Raw genomic sequence first — 23,603 nt, 5'->3', positions numbered from 1 at the left:
CGTACGAATCGACGCTTGAAATTGTCCACGAAATGTTCCACGCGCGGACCCCTTCTCTCTCTCCTGAGGCTGTGGTCGATCCTTTTAAAGAAATTCGAGGCGAGTTCGCCCGGTTTCTTTTTGCCCCCGATCGGCGAGCGGACCTCGAGAGGTCGTCGACGCAGCTTACCTTCTTCGGATGCAGCGTGCGAGTTCGCCCGAGGGCTGCTCCAAGATGGCGTACGTTCCTCTTTAACCGTGCATATTAACGAGAATGAATTCTCCTCCGCGGTGGAGGGCCTTGCGTGTAACAGCACGTTCGACGAGAGCCTGATACGTATAACGAAACTCTCAGGGTGTACTACTTCCTTCTCCTGTGCGTTCTCCTTCCTTTCGGGACACGTGCTTCTCAGCGTTTGCCAACACTTCCTCCCTCGGTCGATCACTCCCAATTTCGAGAACGAATCCACGAACCTGACGACTCTCGATCACCGATTCGTCGTCCATGCGTCCTTGCTCGAATTTGTTCGAACGAATAATCGTTCGATAGATCGGAGTAAATTCGAACGAGTTGTTGCTCTCGACTCGCAGGCACAACTGTATCGATCTCCGAATTGTTCGTATTATAGCCGGATACGTGTTTATTTACAATGGGTTCTTTTTCGGGACCTGTGGACCGTGACGTTTCAAACAAATCCTCGCAAACACCAACACCATCTTTCCCGAAATAAACTCTGGCTCTATGGGACCCATAGTAAGTGTGCAGACGTTAAAATTCCCATGAAAATTTGGTTACCGATCGTCTTGGTTCATGAGACGAGAAGCATGTTTCCAGCATTTGTCCAGTCCAGACGAAATCTCTCAAGTCAAAGTCAAAACGTCGTCTTGTATCGTTCTCTTTGTTAATTCGTTAAACAGTTTCGATAAAAACGGAAGATGAAGAAAAAAAAGAAAATTAAATAAAGAGAACGAAAGCTCGTGGGCATTTCGGTTGGGAATTCCAAATATCGGATTGCAAATTCCGGAGCGAGAGATCAAGCAAGCGAGAGAACGGCGAGTGAAATTGTTGAAAATCGCGCACAGGAAACGGGAACGTGCTTCGTCGAAATGCTTCCATGGAAATGCCGCGTTCGCGCCACGCGATCGTAAAACACGAAACCGAGTTGGCGAGTTGTTATTTTCGGCCAGTCAAAGGCTACCCGGGAACAGTTTGGCGATAACGGAAGTGCTGGAAGCTTAACATACCTGCACGTGGCTGTGATCTCTTCCTTACTTCTGACCAGATGTATTCAGTTACGTAATTACGGATAAATCTCGCTCTTTGCGAAACCGTTCGGTAACGTGTAATGTTATCGTTGTACAGGGTATCTCGAATTTAAAAAAAAAAAAAAAAAGAAAAGAAAAGGAAGTCAAAGCTTCGAGAGTGCGTAGAAAATCGACTAAAACTAATTGTAAGTTTAAGGGCTCGCTTGCTTTTGCTCCACTTTAGAGAAAGTCGCGAGAAAAAGAAAGAAAAATAGTTCTCATTTTCTCGCCTGTTCACCAAGTTTGATTAATGATGATTGATCAACTCGTAAACAAAGTGTAACTGCAGGAAGATCAAACAGTCTCGTGCATTGAATCTCGTCATTAGAACTAGCTGTCTAGCTGCAATCAGAATTCATTTTAATGAGAGTTGATTTAATGCTTGCGTTTCGAACAGCATTTTCGTTAAATAGATGGTATGGATAACAACAGATGATATCGCAAGGTAATAACGTTGGTGATAAAATAAATAACAATGCAATAATAAGTAGAGAAACAAAAATTTTTTTCTTTCTTTCTTTTTCCGATTCTCTCGAAAATGGGAGCAAAGACGAGCAAATCTCTAAAAGAGATTTCTTTCTTCTTTGCTTACGCGTCAGTTTCCTGTTTAACATTTAAATTCGCGATACCTCGTGTACATTCAAACGGCGCGTAAATTATATACATTTAACCCGCCCGAGGTTACGGGTGGTATTTTTTCCGTTTTTTAACGATAGATGATTTCGACATGGATCATAAAATAAATAATAACAACAATAAATGGAGATACAGAAATCTTCTTCTTTCTCGATTTCCTCGAAAATGGGTCAGAAACGAGCAAATCTTCAAAGGAGATTTTTTTTTTCCTTTCCTTAGGTGTAAGTTTCCTGTTTGACATTTAAATTCACCCCGTGTACCATTCAAACGGCGCGCGAATTATACACATTTAACTCGAGGTTACGGGTGATATTTTTTCTTTTTCTTTTCTTTTTTTCTCCCCCCGCCAACGCGCGTTTCCGCAACGTGTTATTTTTAGTGGCGCGTGGAACGGCGAAAGACGACGAAAGACAAAGAGAACGGAGGAGGCGCGCGTTTATGGCAAACGATGGTGATGGTAGCGCGTGGCCATACCGCGTGTAAAGGCAATTAGACGAGAGTAGCGAACGCGTTGTCATCGTCGTCGTCGTCGTAGTACGAAATCCACGCGAAGGCCTTTCGTCACCTCCCGAATATCTTAAGAATGCACTCGTAAGAATGTACTCACTTTGCGTTCTTTGGCAGCGTGCCATTCGCCGGGCCAGAGTGCGTAGGGGTGAGGCAGAGGGGCGGATTGTTCGCGTTTTGAGGCACCAGGGGTTGCCTCGCGTGCGCCGGCGACGTGTGCGAACCGTAACCGTCCGAATTCAGCTAAAACCAACGAATTGTTCGTTTAAGTGGCGCGCAGTGGCTGGAGAAACCTGCTCGCTTTGATCTTTGCTTTTGCGTTTTTGCTAAACACCACCGGGTCCGTCCCTTTTTCTGTTTTTTTTTTTTTTTTTTTTTTTTAATTTTTTGATCAAGCTCGACATTTCTCGAGATAGCTTTGCACGCGGCGGGACGGATGGATCAATCGGACACGATCGATCGATCGAGTTTTGTTCGGTGGCCGACTCGGAACTCGATCAACCAGAAAGTGAAAGCAAGTCTCGCGAAAGTGAGAACGAGCTACGGGCTCTTTCGTAGAAGGAGGACGTGACTCGTGGAAGGAAGCCCTCGAAACTCATGTACCTTGACGACCGTGCCGATGAGCGAGTCGGGTGGCATTTCCGGCGGGTCCGGTATCACTCCCGGGTTCGTGTGAGCGGGATAATCGTTGTGGAGATTGGGTTCCTTGACAGGGGTGCCGTCGAGTCGCTCCATGTCGAGGCTGTCGGTCGGTGTCGGCTGCGAGAGCAGGCGCTCCTTCATCTCGTGGAGATACGGACACCGCTGCATCTCTTCAGGGTTGTTCCTCGATCGATCTGCAAAGCAATCAGGCATCGTTGAGTTAACAGAGTCGGCAGCAGCAGCAGCAGCAAAAGCAGCAACAGCAGCAGCATCAGTAGAAAGAGGCACGTTGTTTCCATTAAAACGTGGTCGTCGACTTCGGTCATCGCATAACGGATAATCATTAATTACACCTGGTCTCGCGAATAATGCATCGAAACTCGAGCGTCCTCGTTTTCCCGATGACCTTTCACAACCACCGGTGAAGATCGGTCTCGATCCGATCGCCGCCAGGATTAACAGGCTACTTGGTCACTGTGCTACGGGTTGAATCGAATCGAATCAAATCGAATCGAACGACCGGGCAAAAGGCTTCCGCGCACTCAGCCTCCCTGTCAATCCCCCGTGGGATTAGAACCTTTTCACTTCGTTAAGTTTCATCGAGCGCGCCTCTTCCACGCGATTCAGCCTATTTACGCGAGCCAGTGGCACTCTTCGACCATCGTCTCGAACATGTCAAACACGCTACCTTTTCTCCCTCTTCTGTCCGTTGCATCGACCACCGATCGACTGACATGGGCGAATATCGAGCACATTATTCCTGTTGGCCGACGATGCAGGAAGAGAAGATTCTTCCGCGTTACGGAAAGTTCAGGGTTCGCGGAATCGGCCACGCGTCAGCCTTCGACGTTGAACTTACTCGACGTTGGCGCGTGCATCGCGTGCCAGTCGCGGGCAAAGGTCGTTCTCGATCGAAAACGGGAAACAACAACTCGGAGGATCTCGATCGCCGGGAAATCGAGAGTATGGCTGAGAGGTGATCGATTTGGAGGGAACGATCGAGCGTGTGGGACGATGGCGTAAACGCGATCGGATCGGCACTGGGTTCAAGGGGAAGTCGAGACCGCGCGCACGGCTCTCTCTCTCTCTCTCTCTCTTCCCTCGTAGCTGATTGCGAGATGGCCAAATATGGCCAATCGCACCGTGACGATTGCGGCGATCGGCGCGAGCGGAGCGGAGCCCGCTAGTCACGTGCGTTCATCTTGCCGCGCGGACACGCTTCGAGGAACTCGACGAGCACGGGACGGGAAAGCGAATGAGAGCCATCGAACGCGCATCGAAGCCCGCTCGAGTTCTTTTTACGTCCTTGTCGAGTGGCACTCGACGAAATACCCCTCTCTGAGTATCGAGCGGGACTATCGCGCACTAATTGCTAACGTTACACCGATGGCTGTCGTTCCTTCTCGCATTTTTGGAAATTTTCCAGGGCAGGCTGGATACTTTCGATTTGTTTCTCGAGCCGATCTCAAAGCGAGGTCCTTTGCTAATTGATACTTTGAAATTCTGAAACAGGTTAGCTTGCAGTGTATTTTCAAAAATGTTTCTTTTTTTTTTTAATGGATGAACGTACGTATCTTGACATTAATTTCAGTTCGTTGCGTCATCTGACGACTAACTGTTCGAGCACGTTTTAGAGGAAACATCTCCGAAAAAGAAATAAACGCTGCACGATTTTATGAAAAAAATGATCGAATGCGTGCGTACGGCGAGGAAATCTCAAAACTTACAAATGGCAATGTCAGAATCGCCAATTTGTGAATTGGAAAAAAAGATCGTCGAGAAAAATCAGAAATTTTTCGAACTTTCTCAGAATGACGAAGCTGATGGTGGAGCGATGGCAGAAGAGTTAATCGAACAAAATGGACAATACAGTTGTCCAATGAAGTTTTTCTTTTTTATTTGCACGCGGATAAAGACGCAGTTACGTTTTGTCTAACCTAAGTTCTGAAATAAAAAATAGTTGACTCGTCGGAGGACCAAGTATATTCGCGAAAGGACGTTGATGAGGCTAATCGAAAATCGATCAAAACGAAATGAAATTATTGTACAAGGTTTTTTTCCAAAAAAAATTACTTGGAAAACGTGTTAAAAAAAAGCGCAAATTTACAAATTTACGCTCTGGCGGTCGACGTTTGAAAGAAATCACTTTTAAAACACAATGAAAAAAATCACGTTTGAATTTAAGTTTAATGTAAAATTAATGAAACTAGTTTTTTTCTTAAATTTTGATATTTTATTTAAAAAAATATATATATATATACAATATACTAGCAATCGTTCTATTGAAATTTCGACGAGCACGTCAGGATCACAATTCTTCCTCGAATATTTTAAAAATTTATAATATTTCATCGGCATTGAACTGAGACGATGCTCTTAATTGCCAGTGGAACCGAGATTTGCGAGTGTGAAAAAATCAAACAGACAATACGTACGACAAGGATAGGAATGTAGACATTCGTCGGGGATGAATTTTTGACGTTTGCTCGGTGTGTGTGTCGAGAGGGCACGGTTCACCGGTGAAAAGCTATCGATTGTCGAACGCGCGGCTCAAATGGGTCATTGGACGTAGCGCGCGGGTAATTAGCGAGAGTAGCGAGTTTACGTAAGAACGGGTTGCAGCGCGTTTCGTGGACCGGTGGACGAATCTCGGATTTCTCAGTTACCTCGTTTTCGCGGAAAGGTGTCGATTGCCGGATTGGTATCGCCGGCGATTAACTGGGTCATTTGTTGCTCGATTCGTTTTATTTTCACTCTTGCCTAACGGAGACACCTTTCGGTCGTGGCTCGTTTTATTTTTAAGAAGAAGAGACGGGCGCGAATTTGAATAGTACTACGGACAGATTCAACAGATATACTCGCCTACGAATTCTCGTCGTTCTATATTTACTCGGCGATACGCGCCGCCGTTTTCATAGGGAAAAATTATTGATTATCGGGACGTTGTTGCGCGCCAAGTTAACGGAAGCGGCTATTTATATCAGCTGAGGGAACACGATGACACCGACGTAAATAATAAATAAGCTGGTCGGATAAAGCGGTCCCTCGCGATGTTTCCATCGGGATACAGCGTAAAAAAGAAAGGAAAAAGCGAAACAAGTGAAAAACAGAAAGGATGAAAGTTCAGCTGGAAATGTAACGCGAACGCCTTGACTCGACGTGTGATTTTTTTTCTAGAGTGGCTTTTTCTCGGGAAGCCACTTGAAACGAATACGTGACGGCACTCTTATTTTTAGCCCAACGTTCACGTCGCGCGCGTACTCGCGAGTGTTACGCAGAGTCGACTGCTGGAAATTAGGCGAAAGAAATAACCACGAGGTTGCTGGTTCAATCGACAACAAACTGCCTGTCGTAAATGTTTGCTCGCTGTTCCGAATGAATTATAGCCGCGACAGCTAACTTCAGTCGTTGAACGCGTGCTAAAACAATTTTCACGGCACGCGATTTGCATCCCTCAGTTCCCGCGTCCGACGAGAAATAATTGTATCGTAGCATCTCTCGCGAATGTCTTGTGATCTCGATCGAAACGAAAGTGGACGAAAGAGAAAGAGCGTGCGGTGTATGTACAGACGATGAAATTTCAAATGTGGTTGAGAAAGAGCAGGGAAATAGCAAACGATACATTGAATGAAACTAGAAACGTGGCATAAAAGCGCGGTATGAGGGAGGTAGGATGGGGGATGACGGAAGCGAGGACGGTAGTTACTGACCTACCTCGAGTCACGATTGCGAGCGAGAGGAAGAAAATACTAGCAAGGGTGGCAACGACCGACCGCAACGTAAATACACGGGAGCATCTCGAGAAAAGGAACAAAAGGAGGGTCTAAGGGGACGACGGAGCTTGCCGCGCGAGTCAAGGGAAAAAAGAAAAAGAGACTCGAGTCACCGAGAGACAGACACTTCATCCTTTCGTTTCTCCTCTCGTTTGTTCGGTTGACGTATAATTGAAGGAAACGTGCGTGCGAACGTGCGAGCGGGGAGTAAAGTGGACGAAGGGCACGTAATTAACGTTTGTTGGACCGATCGATCGGTTGTGTTGTTGGTCGAAAAGATAGTGGGAAGAGGGTGGTGTGCGACGCGTATCGCGGCTGCGAGCCGCTTCGAACGCTGCCGACTTGCTCGAGTCGTCGACAAGGGGGAATTCAACAAGTGCAGGAACGGCTAAACGGAACGATCGGTCCGGTTGGTGCACGGATACTCGGACCAAGGGGATGAAACGAGCGCGAGAGAAAACACGAACCGACGAGAGTCACACACTGGCCGGAGGGGTGGTGGAGGGAGGAGAGGTACACTCGCGGTGAATCACTTGAGAGGCGGTTGCGCTCGGAGGTGTGTAGATAACAGAATGCGTGAGGGATTAGTATGAGAGAAGAGTATAAAGTAAAATCGGAAAATCCTTGGTTACCTGTGTGCGAGCAAGGCTGATACAGGATTCTAACGCGAACCCGCCGGCAGGTAGTTTGTTCGGCGATAACTGACCTATCGGAACGCGCGTCCGGCTGACGCCGCGGCGTCGCGGTGCCCACTGCGAGCTCACGTTCCATTCGTTCTCTCTCGAGACGCGATCGCGAGTCGTGCTGCTTGCCTCCTATTCTTGCACATCGCCGGCTATATATTTAGAAATCCGCGGTTCGTCGCCGTCACAAGCTTTAATCACGAGATCGTCGGGGGTCGGCTACCACTGTTCCTCCTCCTCCTCCTCCTCCTTCTCCTCCTTCTTTCTATATATTTTTCTTCCCCCTTTTACTCGCCGCGCACTATCCTTGTCCCTCTTTTCTCTCTCTCTATTTCTCTATCTATCCTCTTAGCCGGCTTCTTCGCCGTTCCTCTTTCACCTTCCGTTCGCTCTGATTATTCGCGTTCCGTTTCGGCAGCAGTGTAGCCGGTGCGCGGTGCGCGCCCGCTTGTCTCTCTCTTTCTCTCTCTCTCTCTCTCTCTCTCTCTCTCTCTCTCTCTCTCTCTCTTTCTGTGTCTGTGTCTGTCTGTCAGTCAGTCTGTCTATTCACGTGTCGCGAACGGAACGAAAAGAGACACGTGTGCGTACGTGTGCGGGCCCTAGGCGTGTGACACGTGCGAGCCAGCTCGGCAAATGTGGAATTATTTCTGCCTTTTGCCACGTAACCCCTACCTGTCTCTTCCCACGCTACCTTGCTTCCCCCTTCCTTCGTACCTGCCTTCGAACGACGCTTGCTCGCTCGTGAGCCCGACGACGGCGTCGACGCCGATACCGGCCGCCACTATTCCGCTCGCCGGCCATTCCGCCATTCCACGCGATTCACCGATCGCTGTTACAGATCCTCTCTTGTCAGCGGACGCGTTCACCAACCACCCTCCCACCCTCCCTCCCTCCCTTCCTTCCTTCCTTCCTCTCTCCTTCCCAATCCCAACCCCGCTCCCCCTCCCCCTCCTCTCTCCTTCTCGTCTCTCGTCATCGATCTCACGCTCTAACGTCCCTAATAGAACACCTACGCGGCGTAGGAAACTCAATTTACTCCGTTCTTGTCGCGTTTCACATCTGCCGGCGATTCGCGTGCGCGGTGAACATCAGGTCTTTGTTTCCTACTCTCTCGCATTCGCGTTGACCTTACCAATCGCCGGCTACGTGTTTTTTTTTTTTTTTTCTTTCTCTTACCCCGCCGCGCGTATTTCGTTCGAGTTCGCGCGAAATAGAAGATCGATGACTCTTAATTCTTCGTGCTGGTTTTTTCTTTTCGCTCGGCTCGTCCCATCCTTGCCTCGCGCTCGCACGAATATATCGAAGTTTACCCGCTCAATTCGATCGTAGCCAGATTAACCAGGGACTAATCCCTCTCGATCTCCCTCCGGTGTTTGGAACTCGATACGGGGTTAGGCGAATGCTTTAATCGCGCTCACGGGTTCTCGAAGGGTTCTCTGCGTGCGTTCTTTCTTCCAGGATTCATCTGACCGCGTCAGCTCCTCTCGCTGGCGCTGTAATGAGGCGAGCGAGCGGAGCGAGCTCGATGCCCGTTCGAGATCTCTCGCAGACCGGAAGAAAACGGCGATATCGGCCGGATCGATAGAACCGGCTAATAGATTCTCGATTGCGAGGCCGCCGTCGAGACCGCCGGTTATTGTACTGCCTGATGGAATTCTAGAGACGTCGCCAATTATACCGTATTGTCGATCAGTGAAAGAAATTTTCCGTGGAAATTGCTAATATCGTCGGTTGATGCCTAATTAATTTCTTCCTTTCGGGCGATAGCTCGTAGTTAGCCAACGACCTGTGCTCTCTCTCTCTCTCTCTCTCTCTTTCTCTCTCTCTGTACTATGCCAGAATTAGCATTTGAAATGTCGCTGAAGCTTTTTCTTTTTTTTTTTTTCTTTTCTTTCGTCATCGCAACCAGTCTCGACAATACCTTCTTCTTTCTCCCTCTTAGTCCCGCGTTTATTAATATTCTCTCCGTGCCCCCGTTTTCGCCGCGATCTCTTTTCAATGTTTTGTTTCGTGCTGCTGCTGCTGCAGCTCGAGAGAAAGAGAAAGAGAGACAGAGTCTTTTGCCTCCGCAGCTTTTCGATTCAATTTCGCGCACCGACTCGAACCGACTCGTCCCCACGATCCCCGCCCGACTCTGTTCGTTTACGAGGCGTCCCGCGCGGATAAAGCACCGAGGACACATCCAAGATCGTCGACCCGGAATAAGCTCTTTTCCACGTTTGAAAGCGCGCGATAAAGCGAGCTTTCTTCGCGAACAACTTCCTGGAAATCGTTGGATTCGAAGCGAATCGACGAGCCTCTATCCCCCTCGATGCTGAAAATCTCTCTCCCTTTCCGTGGCTCCTTTTGTCGTCGAGTTCGTTCCACGGTGACGCGATCCCGCGCGAGTAGTTTCACTTGCACCCGTCTGTTTCGTCGCTGATTAGTCGATTCTTAACGGCGCGAGAAAGCATCGCTTGAATTATTAACGTCAAAATGGATCTAATCGCGCGGGCGATAATAAAAACGGCAGCGACGTATGTATAATAGGAGATTGCGAGGATGCAATTACGAGCCAGCCTTTCTTCGACCTCGACGCGATCGTTTCCTTGCCGCGGACGTGAGACACTCGTCCGCTCGCAAACTTTGCTTTCCTTCATTCCCGTCGCCACGATGGCAGCCGCCGCGCGATAAAAAGCGACACCCCGGGGCGTGTAATTGTCGGCCGTCGAGCGTAGAAATGGAACTCGATCCCGGCTAACTCGAGATCGGCTAACCCAGTTTCCTCTCTCCCGCCGCCGCGCGGCGTTTAATTGAAACCCCGCTGAAACTGTGTGTGTGTCTGTATGTGCTCGCGTTTTCTGCCCGACTCCCGGTGTCTTTTTAATCTCGCTCGTTTCCGCGACGCGCGGCAACGACTCGCGAGTGAAAGTCCGCGTCGTTCGATCGCCAGAGCTCTGCTCGCGCGCAACGTGTTCGAGGAGGAACAAAGTGGGCATGTAATTAAAAACGAAGCACGTCCTCGTGTGCAGTCGCGGCGAGCGTCGCGATCCTGTCGCTCCTCGTCTTTCGGCGGTCGTCGAACCCCTCTTCTGCTCTTTCGAAAATGAGTTCACGTGAAAAACGCGAGGCTTTTCTCGCGTAGAACGGAGCCAGGGAGACATTTTACGGAGAAGCTTGACGAGACACGAGCAGAGCAAGGCGGAAATGGGCGGAGCACTTTCGGCAGCTTTGCGAACGAAATGGAACGGCTCGCTCGGGATGATAGTTTCGAGAGGAACGGGCAACGTGTGAAAGAGCGTCGACCGACACTCTCTCGAGAGGGAATTGATCCGCGCAGGAAGTCAGTCTGCACGTACTACCGGGGGATTCTCGGCAATGTCAGCGGAGCAACACGTATCGGGCTGGATGGTGGCGAGAAGTCTCAATGAAACAGGCCACGCGAGAATGTACGATGGCCGACGAGGTGGTTGTACGGTCGTAGTTCCACCGGGAAACAAAAACACCGTCGAGGTTATCGCGCCGGCTCCGCCCGTACTCGCGCCCTCGAACCTGATCGATATGCCCGCTTGTTCGACACTCTCGGCGAATATCGACCCGAGTCCGCACGGGATGTTTCGCCACTCGCATGTTTCACCCTCTTCCTCGGTCTCGATCATTGCTTTTTAATATTTCTATCTCGTCGGCCGAGAACGCCGACAGTATATTTCACCAAAACTGTTTGCTCGTTCTTCTACTTTTTTTTTTTCTTTTTTTTTTTTGGACAGAAAAAAAGTACGTTCCAGCCCCTTAATTGCCTGGTACATTTTTCCAGCTAGCCGAGTATCTGAGGAAAACATTCGCTTGTTTACGACGGATCGAACGAGCCGAGTACAGGTTAGCCTGTGCAAGATATTTAGGTTAGAACGCTCCGAGAATCGACGCCGTCCTTCCTCCCTCTCACTCTAACCTCGAGCCGTGTAACACTCTGCTATTTTCGCTTGTCTCGTCATCGGAGAAACGTTCACTCGGCGAAAAGTATCGCGACAAAACCAACCGAGTCGAGTCTGTTAGTCAACGATACTCGTGAAACGTGAAAATGAAAACCACCTTCCCTCCCCATTACCGATATCTTATTTCGCTCGTCCCTCGAACACGAGATCCCACATCAGATTTAATCGGTAGATGAATGTCTGTCGAACTGGTGACTATCTCTCTCTCTCTTTATCTCTCTGGTGCTTTTACGCGGGTCGGCAGCATGGCGAGGTTAGGGGAAGGGCAAGGCTGAGAAGCGTGTTGTCTAAGGTCGAACACGAAGAAAAGAGGGAGGCTCTTACGGTGGTGCTTGGCCGAGGACAGAGAGACGCCTGGAAGCCGGCAGCCAGCGGCGTGTGTTCTTCCCGGCGCGATATCACGCCGCGTCACAACAATCGTGCACCGGTGCCGGAAGCGCGGCGCGGCGCGGCGCGACGCGGCGCGGCCACGGCAAGCTACAACGGAGTTTATAGTCGATGGATCGATTCGGCCGGCCGGCCGGTCGTGCACCTCGAAAAAGCGTCACGCCGAGCTGCTGCCTGCCGCGGTATCCGACACGAAACACCGGCAGACTGCATGGCGACCACCTGTGAGCGCCTTCGTGCCGGCGCCGGCGTCGCGACGCCCACGTACCGTCCATCGACCCAACTCGCCGCGCAACCCACCACGAGATACCACGACCTCGCTCGGCCGAACCTCCGGACCCGGGACCGATCCCGAGATCCGCGCATGAACCTGCATCAACCGTCGCATCTTTCCGTTCTTCGCCCGTCGGTTTCCTCGTACAAAGATGCTCGCTTTATCGTGTGATGTTATCATCGTCGTTGCACCAAGTACCACCACGGTGGTTTTCCACTTTGAATTAACCCTTTTGTATTTGTGCACCTCTTTTATTAAGATCAAACTCACCCTGTTGTAAATGCAAGTTTTTCTACTGAATTTGTTCTTCTCAGGCCATTGTGGTGAAAATAAAATCCGAACAATGTAAAGTTGTTGTTCCGGGGCAATAATTATCTTGCTTGTACGTGTAATGATACTTGAACGAGAAATAACATTAATGTAAAGTACTTGCATTGATGTTTTTGAGATATTATTGTCATTGTTGTTACAGATTTTGCAGTTTAAATTAACTCTTTTGTAGTTATCCTTTTACAGATCAAACTCACTCTGTTGCAAATCAAGTTCTTTTCTGCCAAATTTGTTTTCTGAGGCCATTATAACGAAAATAAAATCCGAAATTTTCTTGTAATAATATTTGTAGAAAACAACATAAAACGACATTAAATTAACATAAAATACAAAAATGTTTACTTTTAAGATATTATTATCATTGTTATTACAGGTTTTGCACTTTATTCACCTTTTGCAAATCAAATTTATTTTCTCAGGCCATTGTAATGAAGATAAATTCCGAAATAGTAATTTTCTTGCTTGTACATGTAACGATACTTGAACGAAAACTAACGTAAGATGACATGAAATTGGCATAAAATACTTGTTTATCACTAAAATATATATACATCTATGTATAGATTCATCTATAACGATTTATTTATCGTCGCGTGGGATAATTTTGAATTACATATTCATATAATAATAGTAACAATTTGTAGGAATGACAATTGCTGCAAAAATGATTAATAACATCCAAAAATGTTCAAGAATCAGCCACAATATTTCTTGCGCAGAATTTAATTTTTCAAAAAACTTTTTCGATCATCGGGGAATAGAAGTGATAAAGTTACTTCATTTTCGAGTTACCCGGTAGGTGAACTTTATTTACAAAGAAGAATTTGAATATGATCTGCACAATTAATTTATAGTGTAAGAAAGTGAAGTCTGATCAGCAAAAGGGTTGAATTTGGGGTGGAAAACCTCAACAGACACACAAGGCGAAGAAGAGGAAATTTATTTTACGAAAAAAATGGCACGCATGTCGTCTGACTTTAATGCGAGAGGAACGATTACGAAAGACGGCGCGAGGAGCGATTATAATGGAACGGAAATAAACTAATTCACCAAAGCAGAAACAGAGAACAAAGGTGTTAAAAAACAGACAGAGACAGCGCCGTGGTAAATAAATTGACTTTGACTGAAATGGCGATATCGCGTCTCGAGGTTTGATTCCGAGAGAATGGAGCAAGTCACCTATACACGTAACATAACGCGGCGTTTACAGCGAGCCGTAGAATCGCAAACACCTATTGTTTCGCGATCCTAACGGAAGCAAAACATTCGACTTTCATTCGAGTTACGAATTCGTTGAATCCAATCTACATTTGTCTCTCTCAGAGTGAGAAAGCTCTCACTATCGGCCACATGCATCCAAACGTTGGTCGATGGATGCAACGATGGATTTGTTTGACGATTCGGAATCGCGTTCTTCGCCGTTCTCTTCCGGACTGTGGCATTAACGCGGTGATAAATTCGAGGCACAGATGTTGAGGAGGAGGAGGAGGAGGAGGAGGAGGCTTTGGAAAAACCGATATCGCGGCAGCGATAATAATCGCGGTAATTAAGATGATTGCGACTGCCATTGTTTCTCTCGTCCGATATTATCCGCTTTCCGCGCTTCTCCGTATTTTCTGCCGGTTGCACGAAGCGGCGAATGCGCTTGGGGAAAAAGAGAGAAGAAAAAAAGACGGGAAAAAATGGAAAGCGAAGGAAAAAAAAAAAGAAAGAACGTGTTGGAGAGAAGGGGGGGGGGGATGTTTGAAGGGAAAAACTGGGTCGTCGGGATGGATGGCGCGTTGAAATCGGGAACAAGGCGCGCGTCGAGTTCTCGCGCGCGGCTGGTTGTTCGCTCGATATTACGACAAACGAATATTTAGGCGAACGTGCTTCTGAGAGAGCCACGGAGCCTCAGAGAACTGACCAAGCTGTGTGAAACGGGAGACGACATTCGATCGGATCCCACATCGCCTTGAGAAAAAAATTCTATTACGAAGGAGAGAGATCCATTACTGTCGGTTTGCGCGAACAATCCTCGCAACGCAATTGGCACGAGCTTTCACCGGGCTGCGAAAAGCGATTCGTGGAACAACGAAGGAGAAATTGCGGTTTGTTTAATAAAATATCCATCGGTCGAAAGGAAGAACTCTAAATTTAACATCTTCTATCTTTCGATCAACTTTCTCGATCTTCTCTCGGGATCGACTAATCCCGAGGTCTTGTGATCTCAGGAAAGCAAAATTCGACTGAACCGTTGAAATATTCCTATATCTATGTTTATCAGATTCTTACCTCCATAATGAATTTCACGAATAGTTCGTCACGTTGGAAAAAAGAAGAAAAGAAAATTCACTGTCAAAACTTGGCCGGAGTATTTGAAAACTGCGTTAATTAAACTTTTGGATCAGCAGTCGATATGAAAACTTCCACTGAGATTTCGCCTCTTCGTCGTCGTGCCAGCTGAATGACGATGCCGGCTGTCGAAGTAAAGTGCGAGTAACTCTCTGTCTGGCTTCCCCAACAGACCGTTAACCCGCTCGAAACGGAAAATCGCGTAATTGTGAGCCCGCGTGTCGAGGCACTCGCGTCGCGATTGGCGGCTCGCACACGAATAATCGTGGTTTTACGATAGGCGCCCCGATACTTCGTTCCTTTCTCCTGGCGAATCGCGGCTCCCCCTCGACTCTCGTCGCTTCGCGCTTACCCGCGTCCGCGAAATTCTTCGCCATCGATCGGCACACGCACTCCTGCCAGACGATATTCGCGCGCGTCACACACATCACGGAAAATATTACGATCGTGTCTCTGAGAGCAAGAGTTTCAGAACACCGAGCCGGTTCTTCTTTCGTCTTCGTTGTCGATACCCGCTGTCGCTCGACTCGCGACTTCTCTTTATTAGCTCATTTCGCGCGGGGGTACGAGAGTTACGAGAGAATTTCCAGCCTGAAGATATCTTGGGAATTCTTCTCCTTTTCGCGGCTTTAATCTCGAGCGCCACAAAGCGTCCGTCCGCGCGGCGAGAGTCTTTGACGTGTTACGATTACTTTTGCCATCCGAGGCCTCGACTCAAAGTGAAAAGACCATTGTGTCGGATTAGACGCAACTCTCTCTTCGTTTGTTTTGTCGAACAGTCGGCGCGTAACGATTTGTTCGCGCGTTCGTGAAATTCGTACAAGACGAGCAGTCTTTCTAAATCTCGAGAAATTTTGCGTTTAAATTCTAAAGACTTTGCGTTTCGGTCGGATCGTGCAATTTTTATGGATTTCGTTCGCGAATTGCGCACCGAGGATATTTCACGACCCCGTCGAAAAGGAAGGAGAGTGCGTGTTGGTGGAGGTCGGCCATCCCTTCCTACGCTCCGTTTCCAACATCCCCTCCCCCCACGTCCAACTTCTCCACCGACCTCGGCAGCACGGTTCAATGCCACGGCCCGATGAACCTAGACACCCGGTATACATGCGTGCACACACACACACACACATACAAGCACCACGTACACACGGCGATCTTTCGCGTACGTATTCCAACGAGACCGTGATTTTTATTTACCGGACCTTGACTCGAGAATCGTTGCCAGCGAGGACGATTTTCGGTCTCGACGAACGATTTTGCGGTTCGCCATTTTCCTCATGCCGTAACGTGTCGATCATTATGGCGAAGATTTTAACTGGACGGGCACTTCGAAGGTTACACTCGAACGAACATTCGATTAGACGCGCACTTTGAGTTTGAAGGCAATTTTTTTTTCGCGCGACAGCGAAAACGAGAAAGCGGAAACGGAATGGAAGTGAGGGAAGTGCAGGTGCGAGAAAGAAACGAGCTGAAGACGACAATTGACGCCGATCCTGTCTGTCACATTCGTTTATCGATTAGCGGAACGTTATCACGTAATCGGACGGCGTGTTGCGCAAGTAAATAGCTCGACTTCCGACGCTATTACCCCGGCTGTGTGTTATGTACACCGGTACCTGATGCGTTCGTTACACGCGACTTGGCACGGGGATCGATAAAGCTCGCGTGGAAATTGTTTTGCCGTGAAAAAGTCGTTGACCGCGAAACGGCCGCGCAAAAACCCGAAACCCAACGAGTCGTTTCGCTCTTTTATCGCGTCGTTGTCGCGACCGATATGGCCAAGCCATAAATTCTCCAATTGGCCATAATCGCGTCCGCCGTGGAAACACATTCCCTAATTCCCCATTCGAGGTTAGAAACGACAATTACACACGTTTGTTCGTTAATATTTCCCATTTTTTTCTTGGTTAAATTCGGGGGGATGATCCGGTTTATTAAATCGTCGGATGTTCGTGCAGAGGCGAGGACGTTGTCGCAGCGTGGTTGGTGAACGTTTCACCGAACACCTTATAGGGTGCGTCATTAGACGCAAGAGCGCGGGAAAAATTTGCCGACGCAAATTTTCGTTCGTTACCGCCAGAAACGGGAGAGAAATCGCGCGAGCCATTGTCCCTCTCGATTCACGGGGGATGGAACGAATCGCGTTGAAGGAGTCGGTCGTTTAGAAAGAAATTGGAGACACGTTCAAGAGACAGGCGCGCGAACGAGACAAGCCAAGGGAGGAAAGTAACAGCGTAACCGAAAAACCCACTCAACGTGCACTTACTCGTGCGAAGCATACTCACCCGTCCATTAAGCAACGACGATGCGCCGGTGGAACGCCATGAGTCACGGAGATGGCCCCTGGTTCAATTTTCAGCCCCCCCCCTGCCCCGGTTGCAATTTTCTATCTCGCAAGAGCCGCGGCGTTCCTTCCTGCTGGTCGAAGGCGGTGGCGAGTGAAACACAAAGTGAAAACGGCCAAGCCTATCACGTTCTCGGCGTATTTTCAACTGTCTCGGTGTATATTTCCTCGAGAGCAACAACGTGCTTCCTCTGCGGCGTTCGTCGAATGTAAACAAGGTGTTCGGAGCTTGCGCCGTGCCCGGAAGCTTCGCCGCGAACCACACAGACCTTTCTGCCCGTGCACGCGACTTGTACGCTCGCTGCCTCTGTCTCTCTTTCCCTCGCACGCCTCTTCCTTCCCTCTTCCTCTTTCAAGCTTACGCTTGGTCGCCGTCCTCGTCGCACCACCCGTCGTGGAACCCGGTCGCTCTCTTTTTCCCGTCAACGAGGGGTGTGCGGAGGTGAAAAAGACTCTCTCCCTTCGCTGCCCCTTCGCGCGTTGCTACGGTCCGTGGCTGGAGAAGTTGGGCCGCTTTTACCGTCGATGCCGCCTCGTCCCTCAGCGATCCATGGCGCTGTAATGGCGACGCAACCGGCTATGGGGGTCGCCGCGCGCGAAGCCACCCCCATGCACGATGGGGAAGCACGATCAATACCTTAACCCCCGCGATACGCTTTTCCACTCCGTGACGCTTGCCTGTCCCCCGACGATGTACCTCTCTCTCTCTCTCTCTCTCTTTCTCTCACATACACACACACAGACACATTCTCTTTCTTCCTCGCGCGCGCGTCCTCTTCCCATGCCTTTCTTCGTCTTTCTCTCCGCGCTGCTCGACTCTCTGTATCGAGTCGAATCGCCTTTGTCGTCGACCATCCGTCGCTCTTTGTCTCGTTCTTTGTCTCGCAGCGGCGAAACGTTTCGAATCTGCTCTTGGAGAGCACCGCGGCCGACTCGCAACCTACCTCGACTGCAGTCGTCCTCGCGAGCAGTCGAAAGCCAACGGGGAGAATGAATGCGAATCCGGCGGCTCTTTATCTTCCCCGATGCAATTGCGTCGGAGGGTGGGCTCGTCGAGTGGCCACGGTGTGACGGCTTAATCGGAGCACAAGTTCTCTCCACCAAGGAGTTCTCTCTCCCTCCGCGCTTGAGAATTCGTTCCTCGCTCGCGACAGAGAGCGACTGTTCGGACCGTTTTCTTTTTTTTTTTTTTTCCCCCACTGCAGGGGAGATACTTTTAATCGATCTGCGTGATTTCTTCTTTTTAGTATTTTCATCGAATATAATTCGCCGAACAAAGCACTCGTTTACTCTTCGTCGACCGTACATTGGCTGAAAATGGAAAGCTTTGGCGTACAGGCTGGGCTAGATCGAATTTCTACGTTCTCGATCCTGGCTTTAGCTCGTGAATTATTGAACGACCGCTCATTCGCAACGGCAGCGATGCGAAAATCTCTTCTTCTCACCGTCTGTTGAGGAATGGAAAACGACTCGCTTTGATTTGTTCGAACGGTTGTAGATGCTACACAGTGCCTCGAATATTCTTTCGCGGTTATTGATTTTTCTTTTTCCCCATTGCGATTTAAACGTTGGGCTCCAGTAACGATGGATACGAGAGCGTATTACGAACAGTTTGACGGCTAAAGTACACCCTCGTCGTTGGAGCGCGACGCACGGCGGGAGCTCGACAACGCCCACGGGGGTTGAATTTAGCCCTTAATTACGGGGACTGGCTCACGAACGATCAGCCATCAGAATGTTTGGCTCGTCGAGGGTTTTCCCCTATCGCGCTTCCCCAGATCACTTCGTCCTTATCACGGAACACTGTCGTTGTAATTTCTTTTTTCTCTTTCTTTCTTTCGTTTCTTTATCAATCTTTGTCGTTAGTCGACCGATCGTTATTCGAACGAGGTTGAGAATCACAGCGGGGTTGATCTAAATTTTGATAATTAATTAAATAATTAATTAACCACTTGCGCTGGCAACTGATTGCGGACCATAACGAGTGACCAAACCGTTCGTCGCTTTCTTTTCGAACTCGTCCGTATGATATCAATATCGTCGACTGGATAGAAATTATCGAGAAGTAATAAATTTATTATTCGTTTCGCCTGGATCATACTTAAATACACTCAAGACTGACAATGACAGAATATTGCAATTTTGGGACAAAAGATTCTCGACGTGCAACAAGAGGTTAACGACGTTTTCCAAGTGTTGAAGGCTTGTAACCATCGTTGTGACTTCGTTTGTTAATAGGAAGTGGCGGTTAATCAGAAATAATAGTAATTGTGGGACATAATTTTAAAAAGAAAATTAATTTTCCCCTCCGTCTCAACTTTCTTCTGCTTCAGAAACGAGGCGTGTAAAACTCTGTCAGGTCAACCTGAGTGACGTCTTTGGGGGGTTGTAACTCATCCCCTTTACTCATTGGCGCAGCTTGTTGCGCAGCTCTTTTTTCTGCTTACTACTTACTACCGTATTTATTCTTTCGATTTATCTTCTACCCTGCCTACCGTTCCTGCCTTCGTTATTTTCATCTAGCATTTCATCAGTCTTCGTCACACTTGTCTTATTATCTAGAAATTGTTACATTTACATATTAATATTTTCATCTTACTTATCTCTGTACTGTAATACTGTCCTTAATTCTCACCTCGACGCTTGCTCTTGATATTTTTCTTAATACAAGAAGCAATTCCTCTGAAGTTTGCTCGAATCAGTCGAATAATTTTAGGAATAACTTTCAACGCGTCAAGAATATTTATTTTCTATATCCGTAGGGGATGAGGAAGTGTCGTTTTTTGAAATTTCTCCCTCTGCGATCTAACGAGGGAACATACCGAAGCGCGAATCACCGATTTTGATGAAATTTGCCATAAATGTAGTTTCCAAAAAAATATTTGACCTGAATTTTTTTTTTACCAGCAATCGTCGATGTTCAAGGGATGAAAACTATCCTCAAAGTTGGTGGTGCGGAACCTAATATTTTGTCAAATATCTCGGAAATGATTGATGCTAGCGTAAATTGATGAAAATTAGTGCTTTTTAACGACGAATTTAATGGTGTATACCATTTTGTTCAAACAATATGTTGAAAAAAAAACCAATATATTACAAATATTTTTTATAAGTTTTTCCAAATAAATGTTGATAAATTTTTTTTGGATACTCGTTTGTGAAAATTATGTATCCAAACACAAATTACGGATAAAATGGAATCTTGATTGTTGCATTGTAAAAAAATTCATTATTTTCAAATCTTTTTCGTAATTGTCGCCTGCTGCGTGCCAGGAAGAAAGCTAGGCTTTAGAACTGTTTGTTTTAGCCGCTCAAGTCTTAAAAAAATGTGAAAGTATAGTTGTGTGTGTGAATGTGAAGACGAAAGTTTTGAGAGTTAAAATTATAGAGAACATCGAGTCATAATAGCGCGCAGATCTTGAGAGAGAAAGAGAGAACTTAATATCTCTTTGCCATCGTCGTATTCAGACTTATTCAATTTTCTTTCCAATTAGTTTAATATCAATAAACTATTTATTATTATAAACCGCGTTTAAATTTTCTGCGTTCTTTCCTATATATTTTTCGTTTCATTTCCCCCAAATAAATTCGTTCGTTAATTTTTTTTCTTCTTAAAATGGTACAACTCTTTCACCGTGTACGTTTGCCAAGGGAAGTTAATTCCATCGACTTGAGAACTTACTGCTACACACTTCTGCCATTAAAGTTTATTTCTATTACTTCTATTGCTGTTAGAAGCCGTAAGCGTTCAACCCGTGAAAGAACGCGCTGATCGAAGGGGCGAACAAAGAGCGCAGAGACCGAGATATATATATATATATACACCCACGATCCACCTGCCAGCGAACATTATTACGAGAACCTGTGAAGGGTCGTTTCGTTCGCACGCTCTTCTCGTGCAATGTTCTCTCTTATTCTCCTCTCACTCGCCTCTCATTGGATGAAAACCAGCTGCGCGCATGGATCCGCCGATTTCACTCAACGAACGCTCGCCCAATTTCCCAACGATCACGCGTTAATTCTTCGCCGATATGCCGATCCCAGTTTGCGAATTCGCTCGATCATTAATAGGTTAACCTCGAATCTATCGAACAGGTTAACCTAAATCAACCAAGTAAGTGGAAAAATGTAAGTCTCTCGTTGATTCATTTGTGTTTGTGTATTCAGCGATTGTCAATTGTCAGACATCATTTTCAGGAGGTGAAAAGTTATGTCAGATATGACAATTTACCATTTGCTTTTCAACGATCAGTTGAAACCTACACGAAGTACGTTCCAGTATATCGGCTAAGAATTTTATACTCGATGTGAACGTGTGTGTGGACGTTGATGAGAGATGAGAAACAGCTGGTGAGACCAACTGGTTCGCCAACAGCGAGGACGAACGTTTAGAAAGACGTTTAACGAGGTTACTGGATGATCAGCAGGTGCGGTGAATTAACACCGTAAACGATCGTGCTATAAAACTCCGTGGCACCGATCCTCCAAGCGTTTATGCAGGGAAAATTGCCATTTGTCAGATCGAATTACCATTTTTCAATTTTCGAAAAAATTTCAATTTCAAAACAACATATATCCGCACGCAGGATCACGCGATCGCGCATGAACGATGGAATTCGATTTCAAGGAAACTCGATACAACGCGATTAGATTGCACCGCGAGATTTTTGTTTGCGTTTCGCTGCTTACTATTAATCGCGCAATTAGGCGCGCCAGGTGCGCTCCAAGAGCTTGAACGTTCGTGTTCGCGCGAGATTTCGAACGTGGCGAGAGCGTCTGATTGTGTGAGCGACAGGAGCGAAGTCACACTCACCTCACGGACAGTTGAGAAGACAGTTCTCTCCTTATGAAACCATCCGGCACGTAACACGGAAACCAGTTGCGTCCAGTGTGTGCTCCGCGAGGGACGCGGCGAACTGAAGGCCACCTCCGACGACCTTGCCGATTTATTCACGCTCGCGACGAACGCGTGAAACGCGATTAGCATGGGATTAATTAACGGCGCAACACTTGCCAGCCTCGCTCCTCTCGTCGCGCGAGCACCATTTTTTCACGTATCGGACTTTGAATCGAGCTGCGCGACGAATGTCAGTAAATTGTGCATAGATTACGCGCGAACGCGTGGAGAGATCACGCTAGAAGGAATCAAGATCGATTTAGATTGGCTGCGAGAAAGTCGCGTTCGTTCTCTCTCTCTCTTCTTCGATTTAGTTTTACCGGTTCTCGGCATCTCAACAGAGAGTCGAGAGATCACGGACTCTGAAATCGAGAGCAGAGTCGCCGGAGTATTTAGGTCGACGCTCGGCCTCGTACACTCGCGACTCCGCTGTGCCGCTTTACGCGTTGACGAACCCGTGAGCACGGACGCGAAGAGTCGTTTCTATCGGCGAAGGAAGCATCGGAGGAAAAATTTTAATATGGATATTGCGTCTCTCTCTCTCTCTCTTTCCCCTTCTCCCCTGGTGTCCTAGTAATTTTTCTTACTGCTATATTCTTATTGCACGGCGATGAATCGAAATGCCGCGCTGGATTTCTTGGTTTTTGTTGGTCGAGGCACTTGGGTTACTCGCGTTAAATTTCGGACGTGTTATATGTCTTGATGAAATGTCATTTATATTAAAATTCCACGTGTGTGTCACTGTACTTCGAAGGAAGAGGCCTCGAGCTTTATAATATAAATCTCTTCTTTACAACGACCCGTTGAAACTTGCTGTACGATCTTTTTTCGCCATTTTCGTCGAACGTTGAACAAATGACAAAATGACAAAATGTTAAAATTTTTGTCGTTTAACTCTGGTATTCAAGTTTCAATAAAATGGCAAAAAAAAAAAGAGAAAGAAATTGTTGAAATTTCAAGGAGAAATTAATCTTCAAGATTACGATAGATCGAGTCGCGAAAAAGAATTTCCAACGAGTTTGGAAGGGGCGTTCAAATTTTTACAATCCTCGACGACAAAGGTACCCTCGTTTCTCCACCTGCTGCACGATGTAAAAACATCATTGGAAGAAAGGAACTGAAGGCTGCAGTTGCACGTTTTGAAACGAGGCCGACTAGGTATTCTAGTACGACTTTGCTGTCACGAAGTTTGAACAGTTTTGAAAGCGTTCGATAATTCTTCGTCGAGTGTTCGAACGCTTTCCGAGAAATATAAATGGTGACGACGTCAATTTTAAAACAACGATAAGGTGAAAAGATCGGTCGGAAAGAACGAAAGCGGATTATTATTGCGGACGAGTGTATTGCAATTCGTAAGGTACAAATAGTACAAAGGGTATAAGAGTACAAACATTGCGTAGGAACTAGAGTATGCGGACATAGAAAAAGTACAGTTTAGAGACGTGACATAGAAGGGTTTTTTTCCGTTTTCACCCGTTTTCTTTTCTTTTTTTTTTTTTTTTTGTTTTTCTCACCCTTGCTCCGAATTTCGAATTGCGCAC

The 23,603-nt window shown here is 47.2% G+C and overlaps 1 protein-coding gene across 7 annotated transcripts in view; it reads right to left on the bottom strand.

Annotated features, from left to right (window-relative positions):
• Positions 1-22,083, bottom strand: part of LOC122535505 (proton channel OtopLc) — a 41,393-nt gene extending 19,310 nt beyond the window's left edge. For 2 of the 7 annotated variants that reach the window (XM_043667094.1, XM_043667097.1), the window contains exon 1: positions 14,762-15,087. Coding sequence is in view for 5 of the 7 variants with exons in the window: in XM_043667085.1 (XP_043523020.1) it covers positions 2,528-2,670; positions 3,031-3,263; positions 7,475-7,613 (515 nt within the window). In the remaining 2 variants the exon portion in view is untranslated. Of the gene's footprint in view, positions 1-2,527; positions 2,671-3,030; positions 3,264-7,474; positions 8,142-14,761; positions 15,088-17,106; positions 17,444-21,978 lie in introns of those variants that run through there. The other 5 variants (XM_043667090.1, XM_043667089.1, XM_043667088.1 and 2 more) reach the window with 5 other exon arrangements.
• Between the last annotated feature and the right edge of the window lie 1,520 nt (positions 22,084-23,603).

This window comes from Frieseomelitta varia, unplaced genomic scaffold (genome assembly GCF_011392965.1).
Source record: "Frieseomelitta varia isolate USP_RPSP 00005682 unplaced genomic scaffold, Fvar_1.2 scaffold_730, whole genome shotgun sequence".
Taxonomy (NCBI): domain Eukaryota; kingdom Metazoa; phylum Arthropoda; class Insecta; order Hymenoptera; family Apidae; genus Frieseomelitta; species Frieseomelitta varia.
Note: the sequence above shows the minus strand (reverse complement) of the source record. Positions and strands in the feature narration are given on the sequence as shown.